General features: G+C 48.0%; 1 protein-coding gene across 2 annotated transcripts; it reads left to right on the plus strand.

Moving 5' to 3' along the window:
• The first annotated feature begins 5,132 nt into the window (after positions 1-5,132).
• Positions 5,133-25,970, plus strand: UPP1 (uridine phosphorylase 1). Of its 2 annotated transcripts, XM_026456392.2 has the most exons (9): positions 5,133-5,405; positions 6,182-6,377; positions 11,072-11,136; positions 16,632-16,749; positions 19,397-19,555; positions 20,879-20,993; positions 24,435-24,644; positions 24,919-25,065; positions 25,769-25,970. In XM_026456392.2, exons 3-9 carry the CDS (start codon positions 11,093-11,095, stop codon positions 25,906-25,908), a joined length of 933 nt encoding a protein of 310 aa, XP_026312177.1. In that variant the 5' UTR covers positions 5,133-5,405; positions 6,182-6,377; positions 11,072-11,092; the 3' UTR covers positions 25,909-25,970. The 2 variants fall into 2 exon arrangements, with proteins under 2 accessions (XP_026312177.1, XP_023082168.1); XM_023226400.2 differs by lacking the exons at positions 16,632-16,749; positions 19,397-19,555; positions 20,879-20,993 and having other exon boundaries at positions 5,153-5,405.
• Positions 25,971-26,180: the final 210 nt, after the last annotated feature.

Consider the following 26,180-nt stretch of genomic DNA (forward strand, 5'->3'; position numbering starts at 1 on the left):
AGACTTGAGAAAAGAAATAAGACACAGAGACAAAGTATAGAGAAAGAAAAGCGGGGCCCAGGGGACCGGCACTCAGCTTACAGAGGACCCACGCCGGTCTCTGAGTTCCCTTAGTATTTATTGATAATTATCTTTACCATCAAAAAGATAAGGGAGTGGCAGGACAACAGGATCATTTTAGGGAGAAAATCAGCAGTAAGACATATAGATAAAGATCTTTGTGACCTGAATAAGTTCAAAGGAAAATGCTGTGCCTTGAGATGCATATGCAAACATCTCCATAAACCTTTTAGCAGTATTGCTCCAGCAAATCCCACCTTATTCCTAAAGGCTGTTTTCTGTTTGCTCAGTAAACAAAGCACACAATGGGTTTTACACGGAGATGTTCCATTGCCCAGGGACAGGCAGGAGACAAATGTTTTTCTCTGACTTGAGATTAAGAGAATGGTGATGACCTTTAACCACAAGCAGCCTTTAGGCACTTGTTTAACAAAGCACATTCTGTACAGCCCAAAATCCTTTAAACCTTAAGTCACCACAGCACATATCTCTTGCAAGGACAAAGTTGGGGGTAGGGTCACAGATTAACAGCATCTCAAATACAGAACCAAATGGAGTCTCTTAAATCTACTTCTTTCTATATAGACACAGTAACAGGCTGACCTCTCTTTTCCCCACAGGAACAACAGTCACGGCTCACTCTCCCTTCAGCTAAATGGTTACCTCTTGAAGCCACTTGCTATAAGTGTCTTATTAGTCATAAGATGTCATCCACCCTATAGTTCAACACTGTGTAGCCAATCACTAACCAATGTTATTTCCATAAACCAGTGAGGATTCCTGACAACTCTGTAATCACCCCATCTCCTGAACTGTTCTTTTTTCTTGAAAAACTTGGGCCTCCTTTTTGTTCTTGGAGCACTCCCCAAGGCAACTTGGAAGTGTGTCCTGGGCTACAGTTCTCAACCTGAGCACAAATAAACTCTCTATGTTAATTTTGTCTCATCTTTCTTTTAGGTAGACACATTAGCTTTGGGAGAATTTCAAATAGTTTGAAGTTACTCAGATCTGAGAAATCTCAAGGGCAGTGGGGTGTCACTACCTGGTGTGGCCTGGCCTTCAGCCTCTCAGCCCCTCCCCTTCCCACCTCTCAGAGCTCAGGGCCAACTGTATTTCTGAAAGAGCCCAAAGACCTTGTTGAGGAGCAGGGGGAGCCTGGCTGAGCCTGCAAGCCCTGGGTCCCTTCCAGACTTTCTTGCCTCTAGCAGCTGCTGCTCCAGGTGACCACTGGTGGGCTGCATTTGCTTTCTGCTTGCAAACATTGATGACCCAGGCATTTTGGGTGTGATTTAGTAGCGGCCCAACACAATTTTGTTTCCAGTTTGTCACACTGACAGGGTTTTAACTTGACAGATGTTAAACACAAATTCTAGGAGGACATTGTTTTGGACTAAGCTCTTGCACTAGGCCCCAAAAGACAAGACTAAAAATAAAAATAAACATAAAGTCACCCATGTTAAAGTTTCAGTTCACCAAACTATTACTGGAAAGGGGTCCTGATCCTGACCCCTACAGAAAGTTCTTGGATCTCCTGCAAGAAAGAATTTGGGGTGAGTCCACAGAGTAAAGTCAAAGGAAGTTTATTAAGAAAGGAAGGGAATAAAAGAGTGGCTACTCCATAGGCAGAGCATCCCCAAAGGCTGCTGGTGGATATTTTTTACGATTATTCTTGAATATGTGTTAAGCAAGGGGTGGATTATTCATGAGTTTTCCAAGAAAGGGGCGGGTTATTCGGTTATTCCCTCTTCCCTTTTACAAGGGAAGCCTTAATCCTAAGGGTGGTAGAGCCAGGAAATATGTCAGAAGGAGTCGACTCAGAGACTCTTCATCTTGAATAGGAGATGGGTAAAATGAGACTGAGATCTGCTGGAGTGCATTCCCAGGAGGTTAGGCATCCTTAGTCATAGGATGAAATAGGAGGTTGGCAGGCTGGTATCACAAGATACAGGTTACAAAGACCTTGCTGATGAAACAGGATGCAGTAAAGAAGCCAGCGAAACTGGCCAAAACCTGCCGAAAACCAAGATGGTGAGGAAAGCTACCTCTGGTCATCCTCATTGCTCATTATTCACTAATCACAATGCATTCTCATGCTAGACGACACTCCTACCAGCACCATGACAGTATATAAATATCATGGCAACATCTAGAAGTTACCCTATATGTTCTAAAAGGAAGAATTCCTAGAAAACTCATGAATAATCCACCCTTATTTAGTATATGATCAAGAAAAAACCATAAAAATAACCAACCAGCGGCTGGGCATGGTGGCTTACGCCTGTAATCCCAGCACTTTGGGAGGCCAACGCGGGCAAATCACAAGTTTAGGAGTTTGAGACAAGCCTGGCCAGCATGGTGAAACCCCGTCTCTACTAAAAATACAAAAAATTAGTTGGGTGTAGTGGTGGGAGACTGTAATCCCAGCTACTCGGGAGGCTGAGGCAGGAGAATCGCTTGAACCCAGGAGGCAGAGATTGCAGTGAGCTGAGATCGTGCTACTGCACTCCAGCCTGAGCCACAGAGTAAGACTCTGTCTCAAAAAAAAAAAAAGGCCAACCAGCAGCCCTAGGGCTGCCCTGCCCATGGAGTTGCCATTCTTTTATTCCTTTACTTTCTCAATAAGCTTTCTTCTTTCACTTTACTCTGTGGACTCACCCTGGACCCGAATTCTTTCTTGTGCAAGATCCAAGAATATTCTCTTGGGGTCTGGATTGGGACCCTTTTCCGGTAACAAAACAAAAACTAAGTTGTTAATCTACCTTCTGAGAAATCAACACAGAGAGAGAGAATAGCCAACTTTCTAACCAGGCCGGTTTCAGTCTTCAGTCTGAGGCAGGAAAATAGGGTCTGGAGGCAGGGAACATAAGGCCGATTCACACTTCAGCTATGACAGGAAACAGCCTCTGCGTAGGCCAAGTAAATGACTTTGTAACTTTGCGTCATCTCTTTCATTTACATAGCGTGTACCCCAAGCAGAGGATATTGAAACTCCCAAAAATTCTGGAATGGGGTCTTTGAGCCCCTATGCTCAGGCCTGCTCCCACACTGTGGAGTGTACTTGCATTTACTTTTTTGAGATGGCGTCTCACTCTGTCACCCAAGGAGGAATGCAGTGGCATGATCTCAGCTCACTGCAACCTCTGCCGCGCAGGTTCAAGTGATTCTCCTGCTTCGGCCTCCCAAGTAGCTGGAATTAACAGGCTCCTGCCACTGTGCCCGGCTTTTTTTTTTTTTTTTTTTGTACTTTTAGTAGAGACGTGGTTTCACTATCTTGGGCAGGCTGGTCTTGAGCTCCTGACTTCGTAATCCACCCGCCTCGGCCTCCCAAAGTGCTGGGATTACAGGTGTGGGCCACCGCGCCTGGATGTACTTTCATTTTCAATGAAACCCTTCATTTCTTCCTTGCTTTGTTTGTGCGTTTTGTTCAATTCTTTGTTCAAAATGCCAAGAACTTGGACACCCTCCATGGTTAACAAGCCCAAATGATAATAAAATTCTCTCTGCTTTAATTCTTACACACAAAAATAGGTAGCTTGAAGTAACCTGAGGTTGACTAATCAGTTATTCTCTATTCTTCTTCTCCCTGTCCCTGCCTTACAAGGAAAGTAATTTTGAAAAGACCCATCTGCTTTTTGATCTTCATTTCTGCCTTCTTCAGCCCTTCCTGTCTGTCTATAAAGCCAAATCCCTCTGCTTAGCTCATTGGAACACTTATTCTGTTCTATGTAATGACGCACTGCCAGAGCCTAGAACCAAAAATAAAGCCAACTGAGATCTTTAAACTAAATTGGTTATAATTTTGTCTTTTGACACAGGAAGTCTTTGGTATTGGTTTGATTTCCCAGCTCATGTGCAGCCTCTTGGAAATGAAGGAAAACGTAATCTCCGGGGCATGGGGGCTTACAGGCCATAGCTGTCAACCCCATGTTTTCCTTCCTTCCTTCCTTCCTCCCTCCCTCCCTCCCTCCTTCCTTCCTTCCTTCCTGACGGAGTTTCACCCTTATCACCCAGTATGGTGTGCAATGGTGCGATCTCGGCTCACTGCATCCTCTGCTGGGTTCAACCAAGCCTCCCTAGTAGCTTGGATTACAGGCACATGCCACCACTTCCGGCTAATTTTTGTATTTTTCGTAGAGACAGGGTTTCACCATGTTGGGGAGGCTGCTCTTGAACTCCTGACCTCAGGTGATCCATCCGCCTCGGCCTTCCAAAATGCTAGGATTAGGGGCGTAAGCCACCTCTCCTGGTCCAACCCCATGTTTTCTCAGGAACTGGAGTTCCCTTTAGGAAGCAAGTAACAGATGTGCTGGGCTGCCCGGGCCGCTAGGTCGTCTTCTTTCCCAGGCTCTGTGCTCTCACCAGAGTGCGCGTTCGGGAAGCAGGGAGAGGACCAGGAGACCAGGAAAGACGTCTTAGAGGAAGAGTGGGCACCGGCCCGGGAGAGGCGGGTCTGGCCGCTGGGGGTCAGAGTGCAGCGCCGGTGTGAGGTAGGTCTGCCACTTAGCTGCGACTCTAAATTAATGAGTCACTTCCCTTCCTCGGGCGAGCTCCTGGCTTTGCCCCAGCTGGGGAACTCCCAGGATCAGGAAGGTTCCAGAGAAACTCTCAGCGGGGGAAGCGGAGGCCGTCCAGAGAGATAGAGGGTACACACGGTGACAGTGCCAGCTCCATATCCCCGACCACCGGGCCAGGGCTGGTCCCACGCTGGCATTTGTCTCCCCTGGCCCCAGCCGCGGGGCCACCTCCAGACAGACAGACCCGGGATCCTGCCTGGCGGCGTGACCTTGGGTTCCTCCTAGAGCCGCTTCTAGCCGGGTTTCCTCCGCCCCAGGCTAGGATCACGTGGGTAAGGAGATTTTCTCTATAGTAGGGGCGGTTTAATGAGTAACAGAACTGGCTGCTGGTTTTTGACAATTGCCCAACTGCTCCGCAGAGGGTAGAAGCAATTGAGGGCTGAGGCTCCCGGAACCTAGGCGGGAAGAGGGTGGGAGGTGTGGGGTGGTGTGGGTGGGCGGGGCCGGAGGAGCGAAGGAAGGTGGGGGCGGGCGGGGCTTGTCAGCGGGTGGCCCAGGGTGCGGTCAGCTGAGTCCGCCGGCCCAGAGCAGGCGGGGCCTGAGCCAAGCGGTAACCCCAGGGTAGGGCGGGGCGCTCGCAGACTCCCCGTGAGATTCACCTCGCAAGCGGTTCCTTCATTCGAGTGCTCCAGCGCACAGACCCTCGCCCCGTCGTCCGCGAGCCTCCCGAGAGCTGCCCCTTCGACCTGCTCTGGAGCATAGTGTTTGTCGCCGGTGTCGCCGTGCGAGGATGGCGCAGCGAGTGTAGCGGGTCTCTGCGCAGACCGAGCGGTGAGTTCGCCGCGGCCCGGCTCCCGCCGTTCTCTCTTCCCAGGAGGTTGGCCAGTCCCCTGCCTTGGCGACTTGCCCACTTACCTGTAGGGGCGGTGACGGAGGCTCAGGCGCACCTTGGCTGTCAGCTGCGAGAAGGAGCAGAGAGCAACCCGGGACGGCTGCGCGGGGAGGCGTGTGCGCGGCCGGGAGGTTCTGGGGCCGATGTGTGCGGGGCAGGTGGGCATGGGTGGGGGGAAGCGCGCGGGCGGGATGCGCTTCTTCGGATCCACCCCGTGCCCGCCTCTGCCACGTCCCGGCGACCGAGCGCGCGGGGCTCCGGGCGGGGAGCCCACCAGGCCGAGGTGCTGCGAGGGTGGAGGCAGAGCCGGCAGAGTCAGGTCCCGCAGGGCGCTGGCGGGCGCTTCTCGCTGCCCAAACCCGGGCGGGAAGTGCCGGAACCCCTAAAACTGTGCTGGGAGCCCCAGATAAGAGGAAGGAATTGGTGACTTCAGTGACCAAGTGATGTTTTGGTCCCCACCGCCTTTTAAAGGTAGAGGGGGGTAAAATTTCATTTGGAGGATAATTGTTACGCGAGCCCTCAGAGTTAAGATGGAGTCAAGTGTCCATCGGGTCAACATTTAACAAAATGTTACCACGTATGATATTGGCATCGAGTTATCTGGCAGCTCCGCAGAGAAACTTTACAGTCATATGCGTTATATGACATAATTTGCATGGGGAAGGGGGTTGCTTTACGATTCTTTTATATGGCAACCTGTTCTTGGACCTGACAGGGCCAAGAGAAGCAAGGAACTCCGCAGCTCGTCGACACTTCTCGACTCCTGTCCCAGTTCAGGGCTTGGAGAGGTGACTCGCGGTCGCGGGTGACTCGCCGGCAGTCTTCCTGCCTCTGCCTGGAACGCCTGGAGGCCCTCCCACTGCGGCTCCCACTGCAGACGTCTGTCCGCCACCAGCCGCTGTTCTCTGACGGTCAGTTTCAAAGAAGCACAGTCTGGGATCCGGAGTAGAAAGAGGCCGTTTCCCGTGAAGGCCATGGAGGCAGTTTCCAGGCGCCTGGGTGACCTGTCTCTGCACTTCCGTCTCTGATTCTCCATCCCTGTTTCCTTTCCCCAACATCCCCTGCCTGGCCTTTCCTTGGCTCATTTTCTACCTTCCTGGGGTCTTCTGGGTTGAAAAGACCAGTGGTTCCATTCATTGGCTCTAACCGCGGGCCTTTAAAAAACTTTGTGACTTCCTTGAACAGACAGAATGTCTTACTCTGGGTTTTTACGACCTCTGCTGAGCCATTCCCAGGGCAGGCCTTTGTCTCTTCCGCCTTTCAGTTTGTTTGCCATCTGCATTTTGGCCCAAGCTTTCCCCACTTCTCAGCCACTCTTACATTATTTCTTTCTTCAGAGGCCACCCAGACCTTCTGGTCCTCTGCATTAAACCTCATCACCGCAGACTGTTTTAATTCAACACAGGTTTATCAAGCACACATTTTATTCTTGGTTCCAATACTTTCAGCACTGGTGGGCATTCATATTTCATTTAAGAAGGACAAATTAGTTTTTCTTTATATGGGCTTTTTGTCAAAGTGGACTTTTGTTGACCTTATCTTAAAATTAATGCAAACTTATTGTAACAAAACAAAACAAGACCCAAAAATCAAATATATAACAGAAACTAGGTTTTCCTCTTCCCTAAAGATAAACACCAAACATTCTTCTTCCTTCTTCTCTCTCTCACACATTTGCGTTTGAAATATGTTCATTCAAGAAAGTATTTTAAATGTTTACAAACTAAGCTATTTATGCAAGTAACTTACCAATTTGATTTGAGTTTAATGGGTTAAAAGTAAAAAAAAAAAAAAAAAGTAAAAACATCTTCAGTTTTTTTTTTTTTTTTTTTAGTAAGCTGGATCTGGCTGGTAATAGGTAGGGGAACCCCAGGTAATCACTGAAAAGGCTCCTCCTCAGGGAGCCAAATCCTGAGCCAGGTTTAGGATTTCCTTGGGAGGTAGAATTTGCAGCCCAGGTAAAACCAGCAAAACTCTCTTGTTATGTGGGGAGGGGAGTGAAGAGCATGACTTTCTAGAGCGGTGAGAGAAGACTTGTTGAGAAACTGAATTTCATTTCCTTACAGAAGTTGGAGAACATTGTGGTACAATGTTAGGAGAATGGTTTTCTAAAAATCAGCCCAGTCTGACATCTTCCTCAACACCAGAGTCTTTTCAACTGGAGCATTGCAGATATCTGCAAATTTCTCTGCCTACGTGGGTGTGGTTAAATAGAGCCTCCCTGAGTGCAGGACTGAAAAGTGGACAGAAGGTAGCTCTTGGGTCTCTCACACCCAGGAGGGGGGATGCTACAGGTACTAAGATTGCAAGGGGAAAGAGAGAATGAGGCAGGCCCTGGAGCCCACTAGGAAGGAGCCAGTCGAAGGCAATGACTGGACAAGGGAGCTGATTTCTCCGCTGATGTGGCCTTGGTTTCTCTGGTTCAGAGTAAAGAAAAGCAACCGAGCCTGGAGAGAAACATCCTTACTCTGCAAGGCCAGACAGGAAGTTCTGTCTTTGGTTGAGTTTCCTTTTCTACAAACGGGGTTGGATTCTCTCGGGAGAGCTTTCCAGGAGCCACTCAGCAGTCTCTGATTCAGTGGGATGTTCTCAGCTGTTAGCCCAAGGGAGCTCACTTCTTAGCTCTTTCCCTTCCCAGTTCACTGGGGGGCTGCTCCCTCTCATTAGCTCCCTACCCCTAAAGACAAAAATAGCATCCTGGAGGGGACAGAGTTTGGGGGGAGGTTGTAAGAGGGCATGTTCTTCAGAGGAGCCGCTCTTACGAGGGAATGCTCCTGCCCAACAGAAACTGGCCCTGGGGACCAGGACTCTCTGCCTGACCCTAAACCCTACTTTTTCCCTCAGTGAGTAGGTCTGCTTAATGGATCCTGAAGAAAGTCTGAAATCATGGCCAGATGCCAACGCCCCAGGATCCTCTTGTAGGGCCTTTTGATGAGAAGCACTGCTCTGGCTCCTCCCTCCTTCCACACATGTAGGGAGAGGTAGCTCTGCTTATTCATGAAGCTTCATCCCTACACTGTCCTTCATTTGGCCCCTGGTGAACCGGGGACCAAGGCGTGATACCTCTTTTAAAACTCATACCCTTTACACTGGTGTTGTGACTCATGCCTATAATTCCAGCTACTTGGAGGCTGAGGTGGGAGGATTACTTGAGCCCAGTGATTTGAGGCGGCAGTGAGCTGTGATTGCACCACTCCACTCCAGCCTGGGTAACAGAGTGAAACCCTGTTTCTTTCTTTCTTTCTTTTTTTTTTTGAGGCAGTCTTGCTCTTTCACCAGGCTGGAGTACAGTGGCATGATCTTGACTCACTGCAACCTTCGTCTCCTGGGTTCAAGCGATTCTCCTGCCTCAGCCTCCTGAGTAGCTGGGATTCCAGGCGTGCGCCACCACACCCAGCAACTTTTTTTGCATTTTTAGTAGAGATGGAGTTTCACCATGTTGGCCAGGCTGGTCTTGAACTCCTGACCTCAAGTGATCTGCCAGGCTTGGCCTCCCAAAGTGCTGGGATTAGGGGCGTGGGCCACTGTGCATGGCCCCTGTTTCTAAAACATGAAAAATAAAGTGTTGAATTAAAAAAAACAAATCAGCAACATCACACCTTATTCCCCTTCTTAGCTCTCCTTAGCTGGACTGCAGTAGCCTTTCCAAAGAAGTGTTGTGTAAATGCTAAGGGAAAATGAAAGCCTGGTGGAGAGATTTAAGGCAGCAATTGGAGGGAACATTTTTGCTCCACACCCAACAAGTATAATTTTCCCTGGCATTCAAGATTTGCTGGGAATGATCACTATATTATGGTAATAATAAATCCCATTGTCCAAAAAGGGACCTTTTGGGTTTTAGCTTGGTGACAAGAGACTGCTGAGTTACGAAGGTGAGAACCGCATCCTGGAAACAACTGGCTTGACCTCAGGAAAGCGGCTTCACTTCACAACTCCTACTGGTATCTTTATGAGCCTTGGATCATCCCGTAGACTCAGTGCTTCACTCTCCTCTCGCCATGAATTCTGTCCACTCTGCAAGGCTTTCCGGGGATTTGGGGGCCTGGCCATTACAGGGCATTCAGGGCTTTGTTGCTTTATTAACTGAGTTCAAAACGTGAGTCTCACCCTCCTTCTAAGAGCTCTGGCAAAACCCTGCCCTTCTTCACACAGGGAAGTGGTCTTGGGGATTTCTGACTAATGAGCCCTACTAGAATAACTGCAGGTACGCCATGTTTTCCTTCATGGGGCTTTGCAGTGGAGGCGGGGCTGTGAGTTGACTCAGGTCAGCCTCAGTCCCTCTGCCTCCTGTGGTGGTCCCCTGTCCCCACTGTCCCACCTGGAGCTGGTACCTTTTCCTCACCTTTGACCCAATTCCTCCCACTCTCCTGGCTGTCCTTGAAAGCTAGAGAAGAGCATCTGAGATTCTAGAAAAGTGAGGCAGAGGCTGGGCACAGTGGCTCACACCTGTAATCCCAGCACTTTGGGAGGCCAAGGTGGGTGGATTACCTGAGGTCAGCAGTTCAAGAACAGCCAGGCCAACATGGTGAAACCCCATCTCTAATAAAAATACAAAAATTAGCTGAATGTGGTGGTGGGTGTCTGTAGTCTGAGCTACTCGGGAGGCTGAGGCAGAAGAATTGCTTGAACCCAGGAGGCGGAGGTTGCAGTGAGCCGAGATGGCACCACTGCACTCCAGCCTGGGTGACTCCATCTCTATTGAAAAAAGAAAAGGGGGCCGGGCGCGGTGGCTCAAGCCTGTAATCCCAGCACTTTGGGAGGCCGAGATGGGCGGATCACGAGGTCAGGAGTTCGAGACCATCCTGGCTAACACGGTGAAACCCCGTCTCTACTAAAAAAAATACAAAAAGCTAGCCAGGCGAGGTGGCTGGCGCCTGTAGTCCCAGCTACTCGGGAGGCTGAGGCAGGAGAATGGCGTGAACCCGGGAGGCGGAGCTTGCAGTGAGCTGAGATCCGGCCACTGCACTCCAGCCCGAGCGACAGAGCAAGACTCTGTCTCAAAAAAAAAAAAAAAGAAAAGAAAGAAGAAAAGGGAGGCAGAGAGGTGTGGTGTGTTGGGTCAGTGAGTCTTGACTTGCTGGGCTGGGAAATTGGGAATAAGGGACAGGTTTTTGTTTTGTTTTGTTTTTTGAGATGAAGTCTTACTCTGCAACCTCTGCCTCCCTGGTTCAAGCGGTTCTCCTGCCTCAGTCTCCTGAGAGTAGCTGGGATTACCGGCACCTGCTACCACACCCGGCTAATTTTTGTATTTATTAGTAGAGACTGTGTTTCACTATATTGGACAGGCTGGTCTTGAACTCCTGACCTCCACCTGCCTCGGCCTCCCATAGTGCTGGGTTTACAGGCATAAAGGGGACAAGTTCTGGGGATATGTGAGGTGCCTGTCCACGTAGACTATTGGCACATTTTCACCACCTCTTCTCTGAAACTAGTATAAACACACATACACATTCTCCTCTCTGTTTCTCACACAGTTCACACACTTACATCAGGTGTGTAAGGAATTCCACTTCATTGCACTGACTTTCTACATATTAGTGGGGCTCTGTACAACCTTGGTTTCTACTGAGTGGATTCACTCCATTCTGTGATTTTTTTTCCTTAGGGTCTTGCCTCAGTTGACAGAATGGCAGCCACAGGAGCCAATGCAGAGGAACCTGAAAGTAACAAGTAAGATTCCATTTCATTCCAATTGGGTTGGGTTGGGTTGGGTTGTTCATAGAGCATACGTGTGCCACACATTTTTCTAAGGACTTGACATATATTAACACATTTGATGCTTGTGAAAGAGACTGAGGCCTGGAGGGATTAATGACTCAGGAGGTTCGTAAATTAGATGGTTAAAGAACTCTGGGGTCGGGCGCTGGGGCCTCAGCTCTTGATTCTTAGGACATGTTGTTTCAGAAAACCAGGCAAGTCCCTGCTCAAATCTCTGTCTAGTAGGTTTTTCCTCTATGTGCCACTTTTCTTAACCACAGTCCCCTGCTTATCACTCAGCTCTGCCTTGGTTCTGAATCTTAAATGCCTTCTTATTTCTTTGCAGTTTGTCATACTTCTGGTATGCTTCGCATGATACCGCTTGTGTTTAGGCATTGCTAGAAAAGCAAGAATTTCTTGTCTTCATTCTGATTCCTATGTGAACTGTAATCCACTGATTATTCTTATTTTCTCACCCCCCCTCCCACCCAGTTGTCTCCCACCTCTGCTGGGGTTACCTGGGCAGGCCTTCTGTCCTGCCGCCATGGCCTCTCCCCAGTCCCGGTGGCCTCTGACCTTGGCATCACCCAGGATTGTGGTGACCTCTGGCCATCCTTGCTCTGGACTCCTGGTCCTTTGTTCCTCTGTAACTTCCCTGAGACCTCTCTGAAGTCTTACATGTGACAGCTGCATACCCAGGTCATAATTCCATATGGACAAGACCCCTCTCCTCCTCTATTCCCCAGAAGTCCCAGTGTCCATTTTGGAGTTTCTGGTGCCTGTGGACACTCCCTGCAGTAATTTTTTTTTTTTTTTTTTTTTGAGACGGAGTTTTGTTCTTGTTCCCCAGGCTAGAGTGCAGTTAGTGGTGCAGTCTCGGCTCACTGCAACCTTCCCGGTTTCAAGTGATTCTGGTGCCTCCGCCTCCCAGGTAGCTGGGATTACAGGTGCAAGCCAGCACGCTTGGCAAATTTTGTATTTTTAGTAGAGATAGGGTTTCACCATGTTGGCCAGGCTGGTCTCGAACTCCTGACCTCAAGTGATCCACCCACCTCAGTCTCCCAAAGTGCTGGGATTACAGGCGTGAGCCACTGTGCCCTGCCTCAGTGACTATTTTTTAATTGAACTAATAGTATTCCTGGTACTTTCAGTCATTGACAGCCAAAAATGCCTTGTCCCCAGTTTCTGGAGCTCCCCTCTTCCCTCCTCCTGCTCATGGCTTGAGGTTGAGGCCCAGCAGGAGGCTGGTGGGGGTGGAGAGGAGTGGTGGAAATGATGGCTGGAGAAAACAGAGCCAGCACACCAAGTGCCAAGCAACTCAATGCGGGCTTCCTCCCCTTCCCTCTCTTTAGTAATTATTTTACCCTCCCTTGTTTTATCATCAGCTATTTGCTAACCTTGTTCCACTTGCTGAAAGGTGTAGAGCTCAGGGGTACAGCCTCTTAGGAAGGATGTGACCTTGGACTTTGAATGGGGTTACTGATGGTACTTAGTTTATACTGAGAATACTAAATGAATTGATATGTGCTAGCTATTAATAATTTCATTTCTATCTCAAGTCAAAAGCCTTCCATGAGTGGAACTGGATCGTACTCATCTTTATGTTCAGTACACTCAGCATAGGATGCTTGACTGGTGCGAGATTCAGCCAGCATTTTCTAGAGCCCTCCCTCTTCCCCTTCCCCAGTACCCCAGGCCCCTGTGTCTCCCCCGTCTCATTCTCTTCTTGTCTACACATGTGCCTGTCCTAAGCTATTTGGGCAAGTTTATATAAAGGTTGATCCTGCTTTCTTTTCCCTGCTGATAAACTCCTGGAATCAGAAGCCAGTTTTCATTTCTTTCTTTTTCTTCTTTGTTTTTTTTTTTTTTTTTTTTTTTGAGGCAGAGTCTTGCCGTATTGCTCAGGCTGGAGTGCAGTGGCGCGATCTGGGCTCACTGCAAGCTCTGCCTCCCAGGTCACACCATTCCCCTGCCTCAGCCTCCCAGATAGCTGGGACTACAGGCACCTGCCACCACCCCTGGCTAATTTTTTGTATTTTTAGTAGAGACGGGGTTTCACAGTGTGAGCCAGGGTGGTCTTGATCTCCTGACCTTGTGATCTGCCTGCCTGGGCCTCCCAAAGTGCTGGGATTACAGGCGTGAGCCACCGCGCCTGATCTCCTTTTTTTCTTTTGTTGAGACAGGGTTTCGCCCTGTTACCCAGGCTGGAGTGCTGTGGTGTGATCTCAGCTCACTGCAACCTCTGCCTCCTGGGCTCAAGTGATCCTCTCACCTCAGCCTCCTGAGTAGCTGGGACTACAGGCATGCACCACCACACCTGGCCAATTTTTGTATTTTTCTTTTTTTTTTTTTTTTTTGAGATGGAGTCTAGCTCTGTCGCCCAGGCTGGAGTGCAGTGGCGCGATCTCGGCTCACTGCAAACTCCGCCTCCCAGGTTCACGCCATTCTCCTGCCTCAGCCTCCCGAGTAGCTGGGACTACAGGCGCCTGCCATCTCGCCCGGCTAGTTTTTTTTTTGTATTTTTTAGTAGAGACGGGGTTTCACCGTGTAGATCAGGATGGTCTCGATCTCCTGACCTCGTGATCCACCCGTCTCGGCCTCCCAAAGTGCTGGGATTACAGGCTTGAGCCACCGCGCCCGGCCAATTTTTGTATTTTTCATAGAGACGGGGTTTCACTGTGTTGTCCAAGCTGATCTCAAACTCCTGGGCTCAAGCGATCTGCCCACCTCAGCCTCCCAAATTGCTGGGATTACAGGCATGAGCCACTGCGCCCAGACAGTTTTCATTTCTTTCATCTCACATATTTCTTTTACATAGTAGATGCTCAATGAATATTTGCTAGATGAATAAAGTGATAGAATAAAGCAGAATAAAGTCACTTGAAATTATGTGTAGACTAGAGAAATATTTTTTTTCAAGTAGTATGTCTCTGACTTGTTCTTTTAAAATCCTTCAAAAAATAAATTGGGGCATCTACTGGTTCATTATGACACATGTTAAATTTCCTTTTTTTATTTTTATTTATTTGTATTTTTAGACAGAGTCTTACTCTGTTACCCAGGCTGGAGTGCAGTGGTATGATCATGTCTCCCTGCAGCCTCAACCTCTTGGGCTCAGGTGATCCTCCCACATCAGCTTCCCAGGGAGCTGGGACTACAGGTGCATGCCACCATGCCTGGCTAATTTTTGCATTTTCTGTAGAGTCAGGGTTTCACCATGTTGCCCTGGCTGGTCTCTAACTCCTGGGCTCAAGTGATCCACCCGTGTTGGCCTGTTGGCCTCCTATAGTACTGGGATTACAGCAGTGAGCCACTGCACCTGGCCACATTTTCATGTTTTAAAATCATTGCCTGTCTTCACAGTTACACCCTATTTCCTTCTTCTTCATTTCTCAGAATCAAGGAGAAAAGTATTTTATTTTGAAATATGTGACAAGGTGCTTAATCACATCCTGTTTTGTTATTTTGAAGCATGACTCTTAGCCCTTCTATGTTGTACTCTGTGTATTCCTAACATCCTGAAGAAGGAGAATGAAAATGTTACTTACATGAAAAATAGTTGTCACTAAAGGATCCTAAAATACTGTGGGGTGTGCGGATTGTCAGAATTTCAGATTGGCCTGGAGATCAAAAAGGCTTTCTGAGAAAAGTTCAAGGATGGTCCTTACCACACGTGATTCTGGATTTGGTCCCTTGAAAAATGGCCTTGCCCCACATCCCAGAGTAGAATGAACCCTGATTCTGGAGACTGCCCCACAGCTTGTTAGGAAGAGGTGGGCTTAGGCGCAGGTGGGTGTGGCTCTGTGCTTCAGGCAGGCTGTGCCTTCCTGAGCAGGGTTTTCAGCAGATTCGCTGGTGTAGTTAGCACAGTCTCTGCCTGCCCTTACAGGAAGCCATCACCTAGCCCCCTGCCCCTTTATACAAAGATCTCCCTGTCTCTGTGTATAACCTTTTGTACTTACGTTTTCTATATCAGCCTTTTGGAAATGTTCAGGTGTGAGCACACCTGGGCCCCACTCTAGGGGAACTGACAGGAAGGAACATTTGACGGGCATGAAAAAAGGAGGAAGTGGTCAGGTGTAGGCCATCAGTGTGTTTGCAGCCTGGGTGTCTGCTGTTGATGAGTGCCAGATAGAAATAGGGATTTGATAAAATGATAAAATAAATAAAATAGGATGGGTCCATCTCAATCTTGTTTTGCTTGTCTGCAGTATGTTTCGTGGGATTCAGAGATAAATAAGATGTGGTCATGGCCTCCAGAAGTTTTTGTTGCTGGAGGTAAAGTTATTACATTAATTGTGTATATCAGTGTTAGAATACAGATAAGGTATAGCAAGCATCGTGCGGGGAGAGAATGGACAATGTCTGTGAAGGGGCTACATCCCTTATGTCACAGTTATTTTCCAAATCCGTGGCAGCTGAGACCCTGCCTCTCTTGTATCTTTTTCTTTTCTCATGAGTTAGATTGAGGAGGAGACATGACCAGGGGGTTCAGGGCAGAAAGTCAGACTCAGAAGGAAGAAAAAGAGGTCTCCAATTGCTCTGACATCAGGGTCCCACGTCTGCCTCAGTTTCCTGTAAGGGAGCCTGCCCATCTCTAGGACTCGGAAGGCGTACATTGTTGAAGGAGGTATGTTTGAGGCTGGCTCTAGGAGACTTTGACAGGCTTGAGATGGACTCATCTAGACCTGGGGCATTTGTTTTGTAAGGAAGGTTTTATTGGAACACAGCCACACTCACTCATTTGTGTGTTATCTGTAGTTGCTTTCACATGCCTACGGTGGACTTGAGAAGTAGCAGAAACCATGCAGCCTACAAAACCACACGTATTTATTGCCTGGCCTTTTATGAAGAAAAGCTTGCTGATGCTTGCTCTAGACCAGCATAAGCCACATGTACATTTTCTAGCAGATAAACAGATGTCTTATCGTGTCACTCCTATTGGATATTGTACTGAGTAGACGTAGCTAGTGTAACAAACAAAACAGAACAAAAACAAATTGAAGGTATGCAGATTGGAAAAGTTATCTCTGGGAGGTAGGATTAGAGTTTGTTTTTATTTCTGTTCATATTTCCTATGGTAAACATAGTAGTTTTAAAATAAAGTCAAGTTTATACATTGAATGAACTTGATTAGAGGAGCAACTGGCTATACTCCCTACTCCTTGTATGGGTAGATTGAACATTTCCATCTGTGTACTTTTGAGTGCTCTTCTGATTTCATCCATATTGCCCTCCAAACAGAGCCGTGAGAGCAACAGGGGTTAAAAGGAGGGAGAAGGGGGAAGAACAGAGGGGAGGGAAGTGGGGACCTTGGCAATGTTAGGGTTGTCTTATTTCCAGGGTTGGCCCTATCCTTCTCCCACCATGAGCCTCTCCCACCATGAGCCTCGTGTGTGACATAGGGCATTTCTGTGATAATGGGCACTGATGTTCTATAAGCCTTCCACTTTCTTGTTTTTTAACAGTGATTGCCCCGTCAGACTTTTAAATCCAAACATAGCAAAAATGAAAGAAGATATTCTCTATCATTTCAATCTCACCACTAGCAGACACAATTTCCCAGCCTTGTTTGGAGATGTGAAGGTAAGAGGCCAGGTGTTGACACCTTGGAATTTGTCTTAAGATCAACCTCCCCCTATATTATACAGGTAGACCAACCCACAAATGCTGGAGAGGCCACAGCTAACAGGTTTATGCAGACATAATGTTTACCAAAGTTTTGCAAATTTTTAACTTTCAAATATGTGAACCACCAAGTAAAACTTTCCTAAGTAGTGCCAAATTGTTCCCTAATTCACCTCTTGCAAATTTAGAGCAGTCCCGCATTGCTTAACGCTGGAAATACGGTCTGAGAAATGCAGCCTTAGGTCTTTCATTGTTGTGTGGACAACATAGAGCGTAATCACACAAACCTAGGTGGTGGAGCCTACTACTTGCCTGGGCCATATGCCCCTAGGCTACAAACCTCTATAGCATGTGAGTGTCCTGAATACTGTAGACAGTTGTAACACAGTGATAAGCATTTGTGTATCTATACATATCCAAACATAGAAAAGCTACAGTAAAATCATGATATTATGTAATTTTCTGGGACCACCATTGTGTATATGTGATTCTTTGCTTACCAAAACATCGTTACATGGGGCATGCCTATGTATTTGAAACAATATATAAAATAAACTTCCTAATGCTTCATTGAGAGAAGAGAAAGATGAAAAAATTTCCTAGGGAAGCAAAGGATAGTAAATAAAGGTCATTGTATCTTGTTTGTAATATAAGATACATATTGATATTCTGTTTAGTTGATTGCCTTTAATGTCTTCTTTTGCTTCATGCAGCTTCCAGTTAATTTTTTCTACAAAGTCTTAAGTTGCTTAGTTCAGATTTATCTTAACATAGGACTTTGAAATGTCTAATGGGTAAAGATGAACTGACATATAGAATTAAAAATCAAAATATGCCAGGACCCTGGAATCCAGTGCTGCTACATGGGATCATAATTAAACAATGGTGTTATGTCTTATCAATCATCCTTTCTTTGATAGTGTTGGTTTCCAATTGTGGACAACTTTCCATGTGCTTTTAATTCATTACATTTTCATTCATCCTATTAAGTTAATCTACAGTGATTTTTTTTTTTTTTTTGAGACGGAGTCTCACTCTGTGGCCCAGGCTGGAGTACAGTGACCGGATCCCAACTCACTGCAAGCTCCGCCTCCCAGGTTTACGCCATTCTCCTGCCTCAGCCTCCCGAGTAGCTGGGACTACAGGTGCCCGCCACCTCGCCCGGCTAATTTTTTGTATGTTTTTTAGTAGAAACGGGGTTTCACCATGTTAGCCAGGATGGTCTCGATCTCCTGACCTTGTGATCCGCCCGTCTCCGCCTCCCAAAGTGCTGGGATTACAGGCTTGAGCCACCGCGCCCGGCCTCCACAGTGATTTTTATTCCAGGCTATGGAATTTTCTTTTTTATGTGTAGAGAATAATAATTATTATTTTTTTTTGAGACGGAGTCTCGCTCTGTCACCCAGGCTGGAGTGCAGTGGCCCGATCTCAGCTCACTGCAAGCTCCGCCTCCTGGGTTTATGCCATTCTCCTGCCTCAGCCTCCCGAGTAGCTGGGACTACAGGCACCCACCACCACACCCGGCTAGTTTTTTGTATTTTTTTAGTAGAGACAGGGTTTCACCGTGTTAGCCAGGATGGTCTCGATCTCCTGACCTTGTGATCCGCCCATCTCGGCCTCCCAAAGTGCTGGGATTACAGGCTTGAGCCACCGCGCCTGGCCTAATTATTTTCTTTTATCTTCAAACTTTTTTTTTTTTTTTTTTTAATTTTTTGAGCTGGACTCTCACTGCCCAGGCTGGATACAGTGGTGTGCTCTCAGCTCACTGCAACCTCCCCTTCCCGGGTTCAAGCAATTCTCCTGCCTCAGCCTCCTGAGTAGTTGGGATTATAGGCACATGACACCATGCCCAGCTAATTTTTGTATTTTTTAGTAGAGATGGGGTTTCACCATGTTGGGCAGGCTGGTCTGGATCTCCTGACCACAGGTGATCTGCCTGCCCACTCCCAAAGTGCTAGGATTATAGGTGTGAGCCACCGTGCCCAGCCATCTTCAAACTCTTTAAAAACTTACTCACATAAAACAATTTTTTTTTCAAAACCAACATTTTCTTACATGACGTTCTGCAAATTAAAGGTTTTACTTCTCTGAGAGAGACCCACCCAGAATAGCTATCACTTCTGAGCCTCTTCTAGGCTTTGGCTGGCTCTTCCCAAGCATTGGCCATTTGGCACTCAGGTAACCAGGTGAGAGAGTGATCAGTAGCCCGTTTTGTGGGGCCCTGGTAACACAGAGGAACAGTGAGGAGTTGATCCCTCTGTTTCAAACCCAGGCTGTCTCCACAAGCCGCCTTCTACATGACTGAGGGAGGCTGAGGATGCACAGGACCTGGAATTACCTCCTCAGAGAGAGCAAGGGTCTGGATTCCTGTGTTTGTGGAGCTGACTGCCTTTTGATGCTTGGCCGCCCACCCTGAGCACTCACCAGGAGGGCTTGTTAAAGCAGATTACTGGGCCCCTTAGATTCAGCAGGACCTGGTGAGGCCAGTGAACTTATATTTTTAGCAAGTTCCTTGGTGATACTGATGTTGCTGGTCTAGGGGCCCCACTTGAGGACCTCTGCTATAGACAGTGCACTAATAGGGGTCTCTCTTCTCTGGCTGCAGTTTGTGTGTGTTGGCGGAAGTCCCTCCCGGATGAAAGCCTTCATCAGGTGCGTTGGTGCAGAGCTGGGCCTTGACTGCCCAGGTAGAGACTATCCCAACATCTGTGCGGGGACTGACCGCTATGCCATGTATAAAGTAGGACCGGTGCTGTCTGTCAGTGTGAGTACCTGCCCTCCCTTGTGCTCAGTCTCTAGGCTCTGCAAGCCCCTGTGCCCCACCCCTCTGCACACACAGACAGCTGGTCCCCTAATACCTGTTTACTGTAAATGGCTGAGAGCAGGGTAAGCCCACAGTAGCTGGGATTCAGAGATTATTGAACCCAGGCTATTGCCCTTGAGGCTCAGTCTCCAGGGGAGACTAAGTACACAAATGCAAATACAAAGCTGTGTGTCTACACAGTGTGAGGGTGGCAGGTGCAGGGAGTTAGAGTGCTTGGGGTATAGAGGAGGGACAGTAGGGGGTACCCTGCCTGGAGCAGGATGGAAGGAGAGCCTCAAAGTATCAGGCCTCTAATCCCCTCTGCCACCTCACAGTGAGTTACTTCAAAACACATTTTGATTTAAGCAATGAGCATGGTGAACACAGAAATCTCCAGATTCTACCATAGAAGTCTTTTCATTTTTCAGTTTTGATTTTCTTTGTCAGGAGCAATACAAATGAACAGCTGCAGAGTAAGGAGAGGGAACCCCTTTTGCTGAGACGTGCACCCCTACCTCTCCAGTCAGCTGAGGACTCTAGCTATGTCAACCAGCTAGAACACATCGGGGAACCAAGGCATTATTCAGCTGCTGATAATCTGTGCAAGCCTTTCCTGTGTGTAAGGCTCTGTGACCGATTCTAGCAGGGATGCCTCCACTGTGTGGCTCTGCCACAGGAACAGCCCCTGGAAAGTGCTGAGGCCATCCGGGGAGAGGCATCACGGAAGATGTGACACTAGGGGGAGTGCTCTGAAGAGGAGAGCAGGAGGAGGAGGTATGCAGAGACCCCAAAGAGAGGAAAAGGCACAGGCAGAAGTACAAGATCAGCAAGGCATCCTGTGTCCAGTGGGCTGAGGAACCAGCTGATTACTTAGTTTGGCTGAAGCAGAGGGTGTAGGGAGAAAAGAGAAAGGAGACAAAACTTTAACCTGTGGCGGGGTGTGGGGGAATAGGGTGGGTATTTATGCAGGGATTCAAATGCTAGAAGGAGCTGTTTGTTACCTGGCAATAGCAGACTGCTTCTTCCCTGCGGAGCCCCTGGGTCCTCAGCTGTTACCTATTTGACAAATTGTGTCAATCAAATGGGGTTTTGTTTTTGACAGCTTTGCATACACTTTAAAGTTTCCCAAAGTGTTACTACTACTTAAATGTATATTTAAGAAGTTTATCTTCCATCACTATGACAATGGGCATGTTAGATTGAATTACATCCCTTGAAACGTCAACCAGAACATTGACAAAGTCACAACCTTGGCTTAACACGGGTGTTTCTCCTTGGTTCCAGCATGGTATGGGCATTCCTTCTATCTCAATCATGTTGCATGAGCTCATAAAGCTGCTGTACTATGCCCGGTGCTCCAACGTCACTATCATCCGCATTGGCACTTCTGGTGGGATAGGTAAGGTCTGCAGAGGGGCCTCTTGCCCTGTGAATGGATGAAGGACTGGGGCATGCCGAGGCAGCTTCTATGTGGTGTGGGATTAGAGACAAAGAGTTCCTTTCTTGGCTTTGTTCAAGGAAAGCTTGTTAACAGGAGGTGTGAAAAGAAGCTTGTTTTGTTGTTTTTGTCCAACCCGTTCTCCCAACCCACACCCCAGAGCTAGGCAGCAGAAGGGCACCACACTATGCATATGGGGGAAACTCATCCTTTTGGGATTACACAATTTGTGCCTTCTTGTCTGCTTGATTCTCTCTTATTCTTTCTAATTCGCCTTCTTCTCCATTCTCTCCTTTCCTTTGCTTACTTTTCCTCCTCCCTAATCCTGCAGGGATTTGAAGCACCTTATGAGAAAAGCCACAGGAAAATCAAAGGGGGGAAGAGAGAGGTGCAGTACAAACCTCAGATAAGTGTCCTTAAATTAGCTTAAAATGTCCCTGTCCTCAACATGTTTTAAAAAACAAAGATGGTTGACCGGGCATGGTGGCGGCTCACACCTGTAATCACAGCACTTTGGGAGGCTGAGGTGGGTGGATCACAAGGTCAGGAGATCGAGACCATCCTGGCCAACATGGTGAAACCCCATTTCTACTAAAATACAAAAAATTAGCTGGGCGTGGTGGTGCATGTCTATAGCTGCAGCTACTTGGGAGGCTGAGGCAGGAGAATCGCTTGAACCCAGGAGGCTGAGGTTTCAGTGAGCCGAGATCGCACCATTGTACTCCAGCCTGGCGACAGAGTGAGACTCCATCTCAAAAACAACAACAACAAACAAACAAAAAAACCCCACAATGATGGCAAAGAAAGAATGAGATTTAACAAGAAAGCAAAAGCTAACAAGTTGTTGAATTGTCTGTTAGGCAGATTTGTTTTAAATAAGTGGTCTTGCTTTCTGGGGTTCCAACCCTGTGCCATTCTTTCTGCTAAAAACTGGGTTCTAGCGATTCCTGTTCCCATCCAGGTGTTCGGAGCTCAGGGAGGAAGCCTGCACATGCCCTAGAGAAAGTTGAGCTTTGATGCTGCTGGCTAGGCCTGTGTGTACTTGTTCCAGGCTGTCTAGGGCCTGGACTATCTAGGATTTGCAGCAATTCTAGAATTTAAGTGTCCTGACTTTGAAAGGGGACTTGCTTTAGACCCAAATCTTTTGAATATGTTATCTTGTCTCTTTTCTTTTTATTATATAGAGAGATTGATGCATACAATCTGTGTTTGTGTGACTGTAATTCCAAGGTCAGTGAAATTGTCCCTAGGACAACACACCAACAGCCATGAGCTGTCTCGGTCCTGCAGACTTAGTCTCCAGTGCCGCCCTCCTGACACTAACAGCTGTGCATAGCATGCTGGCCTCTGCCAGGAACTCTAGCAAATGGTTCTTGAGTTCTTGCTCTAGAGTGATTTTTAAAACAGTGATCAGATAATTCTGGAGGGAGTAGTATAGATTTTGAATTTTCTTCAATTGCTCTATAAAAATGGAAAGAGCAACTAGGGACGAAAACCAAAAACCTCTGGACATAGTTGATTATAAAAGGTGATGCGCTATCTTCACAAACCCAAAGTATGAATGAGTGGGGACAAAAAACCTTAAGATCTGGGTTGTGTTGGCAGCTGCTCAGGGGGAAGCTCAGGGCAGTGGACAGACCTGAGAACAAGAGTTCCAGGCGCTCCTAGGAAGGTGCAGGGGACATGGTGAAGATGGCAGCTGACACTGGCGGGGGCCTGTGCGTCCCAATGTGAGTGATGCTGGAATTCCAAGGGGCTTGAACACTCCAGGCCCTGTGGGTTCGCCAAGGCATCAGCCACGCTCTCCTCTAGCTCCAGCCCCGGTGCTGGGAGAAGCTGTTGCAAGGAGACTCTGAATTGCCCAGAACAGCTGCAGGAGTAGCAAGGGAAAGAGGAGTTCAGATACATGTGGGGAGCGAAGCAAAGGTCTTTGCAGTCGGCCGTGTTTTTTAATGTTTCATGAAAACAACTGACTTGGGAGCTCTGGAAAAGATCTGACTTCTTGTTCCCTCCCACATGTTTAGGAAAACCGATTTTGCATTAAAATAAGTATCAGAAACGGATCATAGTTATCGTAGTCCCTGCAGGTTGATAGACAAGATGCCATTGACTAGGTGGCTTATAAACAACAGGAATTGATCTCTCATAGTCTGGAGGCTGCGAAGTTCAAGGTCCAGGAGCCAGCAAATTTGGTGTCTGGTGAGGGCTAACTTTCGGATTCTTAGAGCTCTGTTTTCTCCTTGTGTCCTCACATGGCAGAAGGGGCAGGCAGCTCTCTGGGGTCCCTTTTATAAGGGCATTAATCCCACTCATGCAGGCTCCACCCTCATGACCTAATCACCTCCCAAAGGCCCTGCTGCCTAAAACCATCACCTTTGGGGTTAGGATTTCAGCCTATGAATTTTGAGGGGGAAGCCAACATTCAGTCCTGGTCCATAACAATGGTCAAATCCCATCTAAAAATTATTGTAACACAAAGAATAAGGAGCAGAGTAGTGTCCCTACAAGCAGGAAACTACTCCAGGAAGGCATGCCCAGAACACAGAAACTGGACCCTCATAATGCATCAATCTGAGAGGAAGGCCAAGTAGGTCAGGAGTTGGTCATAGTTCACCTGGGTTTAGGGTGTGGGACTTCATTATACTGTTCCAGTCCGCCTTTTGCTGGTTTACTTTTCAAGTATTTGCCTGAAATCTTAAATATTAACAAGGTATGAAACAGGGATCAATAAAACACATCATGGTATACGGTTTAGTGACAGATGACAGTGGGAAATCGCAATGAACGGAAGCAAGAAACATGGGACAAAGTACCCGAAGGTTCCTGGCCGTTTTTCTTTTTTTCTTTTTTTTTTTTTTTGAGGTGGAGTTTGCTCTTTTTGCCCATGCTGGAGTGCAGTGGCGTAATCTTGGCTCACTGCAACCTCTGCCTCCTGGGTTCAAGTGATTCTTCTGCCTCAGCCTCCCAAGTAGCTGGGATTACAGATACCTAGCACATTGCCTGGCTAATTTTTGTATTTTTACTAGAGATGGGGTCTCACCATGTTGGCCAGGCTGGTCTTGAGCTCCTGACCTCAGGTGATCTACTTGCCTTGGCCTCCCAAAGTGCTTATGATTACAGGCGTGAGCCACCGCGCCCAGCCCTCTATTTTTTTCTTTGTGCCTTTCTCTTCCATAGTGTCCATAATGATCATGCATTAATTACTTTCATAGCTTAAAAAAAAGTTGAATGGGAAAATGGGTCACTGTGTATTTGAGAACAGTACTGGATGCTTCGTGTTTGGATGTGTGGGTGGATCTGCTTCTTTCCTCTACGTGCTCTGCTGTGTGCTCCCTGGCTGCCCCGCTTTTATTTTTTTTGTTTTACACTCTGCATATCTTGATAATCTGCTTTTTTCCTCAGGTCTGGAACCCGGTACCGTGGTCATAACAGAGCAGGCAGTGGATACCTGCTTCAAGGCAGAGTTTGAGCAGATTGTGCTGGGGAAGCGGGTCATCCGGAAAACGGACCTGAACAAGAAGCTGGTGCAGGAGCTGTTGCTGTGTTCTGCAGAGCTGAACGAGTTCACCGCAGTGGTGGGGAACACCATGTGTACCTTGGACTTCTATGAAGGTGAGGCCGTGGATACCAGGAGGCATCCTTCAGCCAGGGAACCCTGGTCCGTTCCCTGATCCTGCCTTCTCACTGTGAGCTGGGATTTCTACGTGCCAAGCTGCTGTCTCAGTTGCACCTCTCCCATGGTGGCCATAATGACCCATTTGAGTGGACCTAGGCAGGACCTGGATGGGTCTTGCTTGTCCCTGTGACCTTCTGGGCATCGTGGCGCTGATGTGTTGTAGGAGCTTCTTACATGCATGTGGTTCTCATGTCTCCATGTGTGCCTCAGGGCAAGGCCGTCTGGATGGGGCTCTCTGCTCCTACACGGAGAAGGACAAGCAGGCATATCTGGAGGCGGCCTATGCAGCCGGCGTCCGCAACATTGAGATGGAGTCCTCGGTGTTTGCCGCCATGTGCAGCGCCTGCGGCCTCCAAGGTAGGTGGCTCTCGATGAGCCTCAGCATCCCTCCTTCACTTCTGCTCTCCTGGAGCCCCTCACTGGGGCCCCTCCTCCTGGGGCACCCCGGTACCCATTTCTGGCTTCTGTCTCCCCTGCCCCCCAAGTCACTTTCTGAACATACATGTCATCCCCACAGCCCTGTGTTCAATGTCCTTTGACAAAATGCAGGATTCTCAGTGTCCTTGTGTAGGAAAAATGACAAAAAGGTTTTGCTGCCCCATAAGGCTACCTGCCACCCGCTCTATAAAAAACTCGGCTTTCAAAGTGCTTTGACTTTCTGAATTGTGGTTCATCTACCCTCAAGGTACTAGCCACGCTTGAAGGCCAACTCACAGCTCTGCAGAATCCCCTTGTCACCTCACCTAAAATGTGCCTTTCAAGGTGGTGCTTGCAGCCCTGAGCTGGTCCTGGAATGGGGAATTCCTTTTAGAAGGAGAGGCACAAGAATAAGGGAGGGACAGGGCGGGGTGGTGTCAGAGAAGGAGGAGCCTTCCGAGCTCCTGGACCAGCGCCTTTCCCTCCCGCGCTGCATCCTCTGGCCTCCCCTGACTGCATGGGCAGCCTGGTTTCCTGAGGAGGCGGAGAGGCTGCTCCTCAGAGCTCATGGGTCCTTCATTCCATCCCTGTGAACTGTTAGACCCCCGGCACCTTGCCTTGATGTAGTCTTTTCCCTTTGCAGCGGCTGTGGTGTGTGTCACCCTCCTGAACCGCCTGGAAGGGGACCAGATCAGCAGCCCTCACAATGTGCTCACCGAGTACCAGCAGAGGCCGCAGCGGCTGGTGAGCTACTTCATCAAGAAGAAACTGAGCAAGGCCTGAGTGCTGCCCTGCACCTCCACAGACCTGCTGGGATCACTGGCCATTAAAAGCACTGTCCAAAATCCCCTGTTGTTTGGAATTTGAGCATACTTTACACAAGAATCTAGAAAATCAGATCGCAGTTAAGAGACAGAGAATCTTGGATTAACCATCTGGGAGATGTTCTTCCTTTTGAAGTTTCATTGGAGCATTTTCAACTATGTTAGCCTGATTTGGGTTTCTTCAAGAACATTCTACCAAATTTTTGTGCTATTTCTAGGGAAATTTTCCAG

The sequence above is a fragment of the Piliocolobus tephrosceles genome, chromosome 8, assembly GCF_002776525.5.
Source record: "Piliocolobus tephrosceles isolate RC106 chromosome 8, ASM277652v3, whole genome shotgun sequence".
NCBI lineage: Eukaryota > Metazoa > Chordata > Mammalia > Primates > Cercopithecidae > Piliocolobus > Piliocolobus tephrosceles.